Source organism: Bidens hawaiensis, unplaced genomic scaffold (assembly GCF_021521415.1).
Source record: "Bidens hawaiensis isolate Kalapana, Puna unplaced genomic scaffold, B.hawaiensis_p1.1 tig00008819_1, whole genome shotgun sequence".
In the NCBI taxonomy this organism is placed as follows: domain Eukaryota; kingdom Viridiplantae; phylum Streptophyta; class Magnoliopsida; order Asterales; family Asteraceae; genus Bidens; species Bidens hawaiensis.
The window spans coordinates 102,225-110,962 of NW_027491636.1; the positions used below are offsets into that span (position 1 = coordinate 102,225).

An 8,738-nucleotide genomic window follows, 5' to 3' on the forward strand; every position below is an offset into this window, starting at 1 on the left:
ATTACTGTTTTCTTTTTATCAAAGGCAGAAACAAAAATGTTCTCTTCATCTAGCTACAAAACTCTTTGTAGCATCCTTGGATGTATCTAGAAAAATAAAAACTTGCAGAAACAAATATGCACAAATATAATTTTGGCAGGAGATCTGTTATACTAAATAGAAGTAAAATAAAAGTGACAATAACTAAATAGTTCAATCTTTCGATGAAAACTGATACAACTACGATTCAAGGAATACTAAATATTAATATCAACTAGAGGAAAGTTAACGTACAAATAAATTAGCGTATAGTGTAATTATATATACAAGTATAATTATGTAATTACATCGTAGTGTAACTACACTGTGCTGTAATTACATTATGTTGTATATATAATTACACTATTTGATTCTCATAGCTAGCACGCTAATTTAATTTGTATCTGATACATACACCGTACAAATACAAGACGCCCATTACCACCACCCCAAACCTCCCTCTCATCATCAACAACCCCGCCATAACCACTTCGGCCACCTTTCGGCACCGTAACAACAAGCTCTCCTCCTCTAACAACCGCGGTTGCCAGCTCGGGCCGCGTAGTCACAGGAAGCCTAAACCTCCACACATCCACTTCCAAATTCTCCAACAACAATTCCACCTCTTTATTACAATCTCCTCCCCTCACAACAACCTTCATAACACCGGGAATAATCTCCACGGCGTACGCCTTAACCTCGCCTGAAAACACGTTATTATTAATATTCGCTGTGAACCGAATGCAATCGGGCCTGTCTTCGATGAAAACATCGGTTTGTGATCGGAGTGGAAGCTCGAGAACCCTGCTGAAGACGTGTGGGAGCCTTTGAAGGTTTTTTTGACGTGGGTTTGTTGGCATTGAGGTTGAATTGTTGTCAATGTGATGAGGAATTGATCCGTTCATGTGGTGGTTTATTATTTGTAGAGATGAAGGTGAAATGAAGAATAATAATATAAGAGGGAATGGAATCATTGAGTTTGAATGAATGAATGGCGTTGTCGGTAATATTCTCCGTCAAATCTACAGTTATATGTAATCGGTTAGGTTATGACCATTCAATAAGGGTTAAGAAGCTACTTATGGGTAAAAAAATATTTAAATATAGATTGTGATCGTGAGAAAATTAACATGAATTTAAAAAAAATGTATTATAAAATTGAAATGAAGTCGCTTTTTAGATACAAGAAATTTGATCGGATAATATATTACTTGTTTATTATAGGTTAGATAGTTTAATTGATCAAGCTAGTCAAAATTGATGTTTGCATGTTTATATCTAGGCATCTAGCGCATAGTAGGGGTGCTATTCGGTATGTTTTTCAGGTCGGATTCTTTGGGTTTCAAATTTTAATTTTTGACTCGGAAACTATAAATATAACCCAAGTACCAACCTGAATAACTTTTGATCGGGTTTGGGTTTTTGGCTGGATTAGTTCGAATTCGCGTATGGTTTTCTCGTTTAAAAGTGACAACGCTAACGCTAGACCCGTTTAAAGATAGACTTGACTTTCAAGCTGAGTTTCTTCCATGTCTTACTTCTTTTAAATTTTTATATCTTACATTCATTTTCCCTACGTATATGACTGTTATATCTTATAATATAGGCTACATTTTTTTTACATCTTTGTATCTTTTATTCTTATCCTGTATATGCTACCTTTTTTAAGGGAAATTGGATTAATGTAGTAGGTCGATAATAATTCCAATTATAAAATAGTCGTTACCGGTCCCAACTTTCACACTATTTGTTTTCATTGGATCTTCGTTAAAAAAAACTTAACTGCATTAAATTTTTTTCAAATTTCAAACTGATCTTTTAGGGACTTTGATCGTAATGAGAATACGAATCGATTGATGTAAAACTTAACTTGAAACGATTTTCAAACAGCTTGATTTTTGTTAAACAAAAGTTTAAACACTAGAATTGAAGCATACTTTAATCGTTTGGACCACTATTTCGAGTTGAATTTTACATCAATCAATTCGTATTCTCAGTCGATCAAAAGCCTAAACATTAGTTTAAAATTTGGAAGAAATTTAACGCCGTTCAGTTTTTCTTAACGGAGGTCAAATGAAGACAAATAGTGTGAAAGTTAGGATCAGTGACAACTATTTTCTAAGTTAGTATTACTATCAGCCAACTTCATTAAGTTGAAATTATTAAAATCCAATTTGCCTAATAACAATAATAATAATAATAAAATATAATATCTTTATAATTAATTTAATATCCCAATAACCATTTAATCTCCATTCATCTTCCTTCTATTTGTCTTCACCGGAAAATTACATAGCTTACCAGCGAAACTTTATAAAGTTCCTAGTTTACTCTTATTTTTGTCCGATATAGCTGCTATAAGAGATACATTATGAAGAGACACATGTCATAAAAAAAAACCATATTAAGTTTTTTTTCTTCATAATTTCAAATTTATGTTTTAAGATTTTTTATCAGAAGAAATATACGAGCTGACTGATATAAATCTTAGCTCGAAACAGTGCTTCAATGCGAGTGTTTAATATTCAAGTTAACAAAATTTAGCCATTTTATAGCATCAGTTTGAAATTCGAAACAAATTTAAGGGAGTTTTTTTTTCTAACAGATGTCCAACTAAAAAAATATATATGACAGAAGATAGAACCGGTAAAACAGATTTTTCTTTTGAAATGTTATGCCTTAAAAATATCGGATTATTATCAAAACAAAAAACTTAGGTTGTTATCATAATTAAAAAAAAACTATACTTAGTGGGTGTTTAGGATTCCTTATTTTACATCCTTAAAACTTTTCAATAAGTTAATAAATTACAAACGTGAAAAAAAAATCTTGTTAATTTTTCCTTTTCACATCAAAAGCAATTTCAAACACGTCCTTACTCTTCAAAACGTTAATAAGTTATAAGTCGAAAAAAATTGTTAAGTGTCATTTTAGTACCTGTGGTTTAGCCAACTACGCAACTTTAGTACCTAAACTTTATTTTGTGCAACTGGCTACCTCAGTTTCAAAAAACTTGCCATTTTAGTATTTTTGGCTAACCCCGTAAATTTTTTCTCGTTAAGTCAAGGGTAAACTTGTAATTTCAATTATTTTATTAATTCATTTAAGAGTTAAGTGCCATTTTAGTACATGTGGTTTGGCCAATTACGCAACTTTAGTACCTAAAGTTTAGGTACTAAAGTTGCGTGGTCGGCCAAACCACATGTACTAAAAGGACACTTAACTCTTCATTTAATCAAATTCCCCTTTTTGTAAAGGTTTTGTTTAGTTTTTAAACATTTAAAAACCCTATGGACCGATGATGTCAAATCTTAAACTAAACAGGCCCCACCCCCCCCCCCCCCTTTCTCTTTCGTTTTCCGGCTTTTGTCCCGATCTCAATACCAGCGGGATTCCGGCCATCTCAGCTCTGGCCAACTGGTTAATTTTCATTTTGAATTCCAACCCATAATCTGCTATACAATATGTCACACCCCCAATCTAGGCCTAGGAGTGTGAACCATAGTTGGTACCATATTTGTAAATAAATCAGAGTTACGGATTTAAGCGAAAGACTTTATAAAAACAAAGGATCGATAATATAAATATTTACATCACAAAATACGAGACGAAAGTCTCGATTTGTTTTACTTGTTTATAAGTTTACAAAAACCACCAAGTTTTAATATTTACATAAAAGTTATCCGAGCCATCGGATACTTAAGCTTCTTCATCCTTCAAGCTCTACTCATGATTACCTGCAAAATATAAATAAAATACGTCAGCAACAAATGCTGGTGAATATTCTGACGCTTAAAATATTTTCTTTACTTAAGTACCCCTCGAGACCACGTAAGTCTCGGCCCATCTTGGCTTAGGAATAATTAAGATAAACAATCATCATAAACTCGAGTCTCTGCAGGTCACCTCAGCGAAACACCGCAGCGTTTATGACATAACTTAGGTACTACAAATATACACATGGCCATTCCCCACTCGGACGTAACTTAGGTCCGGTCCATCGTGGCTGGAGGTCGTGACCAAGCGTGGTGCGATGTGCCCACCGCGTTCCACATATGAAAGGATCCAGACAAACGTATACCATAGCCTGAGGGCTGACTTATACTCTTATTTACAATGTTTTTAGAGACACGTAGCCTCATGTAAAGTTTTACGCATAACACGTTTGTTTGTTTGAAATCAAGTTTGTAAAAGAGGGGCGCATTCACCTTTCAATGGGATCGGCTTCCAACACCGTTCGTTAATCTTTCCTTCGCTATCTCGCACCTATAGTACGAGTATAACATTCATTAGTCGGATACACGATCCGGCTTAAGACCTTTAGTCTTATCATCTCGATGAACCTTTAGTTCATTATTTTATTTTACTTTAAAACCTTTAGTTAAAAAGTAATCTTTATAAACCTCTAGTTTATTTATAAAACCCGACGTTTCTTCTTCTTTAAGAAACGTATTCTTTTTCTTCATTATTTAACTATATTCATTATACTTAAATAATATATTTATAACAAAGAATAATCTTATATATATATTCATATATATATTATATCTATTCTTTTCTTTATTTTCTTTGTTATATCTTTCTTTGACTATCGAGAATAACTTCGACTTAGGGTATTAAGCCCTTTCAATATTTTATTACTATTTTGGTTGGGCATTATGCCTACCTTGCTTGGTTTAGAAATACCCTTCACACCCGGGCAACACTTCAACTCTATACTTCTTATCAATATCCGCCCGATCAACCCTTGGCACGCTTTTCGAGACACCAACACTCTTGGCACGCACTTCGAGGTAAACGTCGAGACGTCGGACATCACTTCCTCTTAATTCGGAACATTGACGGAAAGTGGCACGGAAATCGAGGTAACGGGCACGGAAAACGAAGTTTCGGGCACGTTTAACGAAGTGGATCGATGGCACGTTTTACAAGGTAGTGAGAGAATCTAGAGAGAGAGTATGTGTGTGAAAATTTGGTGTGAATGAGTCAAACCCGGAGCTGCCTATTTATAAACTGAAATCGGACCCCATCGCGCTACGCGATGGGTCACTTGGCAAGCCTATCGCGTAGCGCGATATAGGCCTGCTGTGTCAGACCCTAGACCTGCCACGTGTTGACACGTGGTAGGCGCCGCCACACGTGTCAACACGTGGTGACACGTGGCAGCAGGCGCTGCCACCGTGTGCCACGTGGCACACGTGTCAGACACCCCATCGCGATACGCGATGGGTGTCTTTCTTGACCCTATCGCGTAGCGCTATGGGTCTAGACAACATAAATTTCAATTTAGTCCCTGGAGTTTGGAAATTTGCAGAATTGGTCCCTTGACTTTGGAAATTTTACATTTTTGGCCCGAAATTTACGTGATGTTACATCCTCCCCACCTTGAAATAAATCTCGTCCTCGAGATTGATCACGGGAATAAGTGAGGGTATTTCTTTCTCATTTCGGACTCTAGTTCCCAAGTATACTCGGGTCCTCGTCGGGAATCCCATTTTATTTTTACAATTTTCAAAGTTCGTCTTTTATGTTTCTTTAACTTTGAATCTTCGATTTGGATTGGCCGTTCTACGAATTTTAAGTTATCGTTAATTTCTACGTCTTTTAACGGCATTGAAAGAGATTCATCTGCTAGACATTTTCGTAGGTTTGAAACATGGAATACGTCGTGTATCCCTTGCATTTCCTTAGGTAGTCGCAAACGGTATGCGACGGTACCAATTCGGTCAAGTACCTCGAAAGGTCCAACGAATCGAGGACTTAGTTTTCCTTTCTTGCCGAATCGGACTATGCCTTTCCACGGCGAGACTTTCAAAAGAACTTTGTCACCGACATTAAACTCTAACGGCTTACGACGGACATCGGCGTAACTCTTTTGGCGATCACGTGCCGTCTTATGTCGTTCACGAATTTGAAGAACCTTGCCGGTAGTTTCTTGAACTATCTCGAGCCCAGATAGTTGATTATCTCCGGTTTCAGACCAGCACACGGGCGTCCTACATTTTCGACCATACAACCCCTCGAATGGTGCAGTTTGAATGCTCGTGTGATAACTATTGTTATACGAAAATTCCATTAGAGGTAAGTGGTCATCCCAACTTCCTCCTAAGTCTATCACACATGCGCGGAGCATATCTTCCAACGTTTGGATTGTCCTTTCACTTTGCCCATCGGTTTGTGGATGATAGGCGGTGCTAAGGTTTAGTTTTGTGCCGAGTGCTTGTTGGAAGCTTTTCCAAAAGTGAGACGTAAAATGACTGTCTCGATCGGAAATTATAGATAGCGGTACTCTATGTAAAGCAACGATGTTGCTTACATAAAGACGTGCTAATCTATCCATTGAGTACAATTCGTTAATAGGTATAAAATGTGCGGATTTTGTTAAACGATCCACAATTACCCATATTGCATTGTGTTGTCGAGTCGTTTTTGGGAGTTTGGTTATGAAGTCCATGGTTATCAACTCCCACTTCCATACGGGAAGTTCGGGTTGTTGACGCAATCCCGAAGGCCTTTGGTGTTCGGCCTTGACTTTTAAACAAGTGAGACATTTCGCAACATGCGAAGCGACATTTTTCTTCATTCCGTTCCACCAATAATTCGCTTTAAGATTTTGGTACATTTTGTCGCTTCCGGGATGCATCGTGTATTTGGACTTATGGGCTTCGGTTAAGATCTTCTCGCGCAATCCTCCATCGATTGGTACCCAAATTCTATTGCCAAGTCTTAGAATACCATTGTCATTCTTAACTAGCGAGTCAATGGTGTCGTTTCGTTTTTCATCGGTGATTTGGTTTTCGTTGATCGCTTGAGTTTGCACGGATTTGATTTGGTCAATAAGATCAATTTGAAATTCTAGCCTTAACGCTCGGACTCTCTTTGGCTTTTCGTGCTCTTTACGACTTAAGGCGTCGGCCACAACATTGACCTTACCTTCGTGATAGACAATTTCGCAGTCATAGTCGTTTAGAGTTTCCATCCAGCGTCGTTGGCGCATATTAAGTTCTTTTTGATCGAATATGTGTTTTAAACTCTTGTGATCAGTGTACATGACAAATTTTACTCCACAGAGATAGTGCCTCCATATCTTAAGTGCAAAGATTATGGCGCCTAACTCGAGATCGTGAGTTGTACAGTTCTTTTCGTGCACTTTAAGTTGTCGAGAGGCGTAAGCTATAACTTTCTTGCATTACATCAACACACATCCTAAACCGGAATGTGATGCGTCGCAAAATACCACGAAGTCTTCCATCCCTTCTGGCAAAGCCAGTATAGGAGCTTGGGTAAACTTTTGTTTAAGTATATCAAACGCCTCTTGTTGCTTTGTTCCCATTCATATTTAATGTTTTTACGAGTTAGAGAGGTTAAGGGAACAGTGATTCGGGAAAAATTTTCGATGAACCTTCGATAATAGCCGGCCAATCCCAAGAAACTTCGGATCTCGGTTGGCGACTTTGGAACCTCCCACTTTGAAATGGCTTCAACCTTAGCGGGATCTACTTGAATTCCGTTAACGTTTATTATGTGACCAAGAAATTTCACTTCGTGCAACCAGAACTCGCATTTCGAGAACTTGGCGTACAACTTCTTGGTCCTAAGGATTTCAAGTAAGGTTCGAAGGTGAACTTCATGATCATCCTTTGATTTAGAGTAAATAAGTATGTCGTCGATGAAAACGATAACAAATTTATCTAAGTAAGGTTTACAAATTCGGTTCATCATATCCATAAATGCGGCTGGCGCATTAGTAAGTCCGAATGGCATAACGGTGAACTCATAATGGTCATACCTTGTTTTGAAGGCAGTTTTAGGAATGTCTTCGGATTGAACCTTGAGTTGGTGATAGCCGGAACGGAGATCAATATTGGAAAAATAGCTAGCACCTTGAAGTTGATCGAACAAGTCATCGATTCTCAGGAGTGGATAACGATTCTTGATTGTAACTTTGTTGAGAGCTCGGTAGTCGATGCACATCCGCATGGATCCATCTTTCTTCTTGACAAATAATATCGGCACTCCCCATGGCGATGAACTTGGTCTTATAAAGCCTTTCTCTAGGAGCTCGTCGAGTTGTTTCTTTAGTTCCTTCATCTCGGTTGGCGCGAGGCGATAAGGTGCTTTAGCGATCGGAGTAGTACCGGGAATAATATCGATTTTAAACTCTACTTCACGATCGGGAGAAATGTCGGGGAGTTCGTCGGGAAATACATCGGCATAGTCAGAAACAACAGGAACGTCTTTGATTTCTTTGGGTTTCGATTCTTCGGTGACGTAGGCCATGAATGCTAAGCATCCTTGATTCAAACATTTGTTAGCCCTTATCATGGAGATTAGGCTAAGTTGGTCAGCGTCCTTGTCCCCTTCAATTCGTATAGTACGTTTATCAGGGGCTTGGAGTTCAACAGTCTTGGTATTGCAAAGGATGCGAGCATGGTTGTCGGATAACCAATCCATACCCAATACAACATCAAAACCAGCAAGAGTCATAGGTAATAATTGAATAGGCAAAACATAATCGGCTAACAAGATTTTTCCGTTTTCTAAAGCTTCGGAGATTTTAACAATGTCACCATTAGCGTTTTCGACGCTTAGAGTTTTATTAAGTTTGATTAAAGGTTTGTTTAATAGACTACAAAATTTATAATCTATAAAACTTAAATTGGCTCCTGAATCAAACAAGACTCTAGCGTAGGCGTTGTTAACAAGAAACGTACCAGTGA

At 37.7% G+C, this 8,738-nt stretch overlaps 1 protein-coding gene across 1 annotated transcript; it reads right to left on the minus strand.

The window, feature by feature from the left end:
* Positions 1–398: 398 nt before the first annotated feature.
* On the minus strand, positions 399–878 carry LOC143530017 (uncharacterized). The gene has a single exon (XM_077025660.1). The coding sequence runs from the start codon at positions 876–878 to the stop codon at positions 399–401; it is 480 nt and encodes a 159-aa protein (XP_076881775.1).
* Positions 879–8,738: the final 7,860 nt, after the last annotated feature.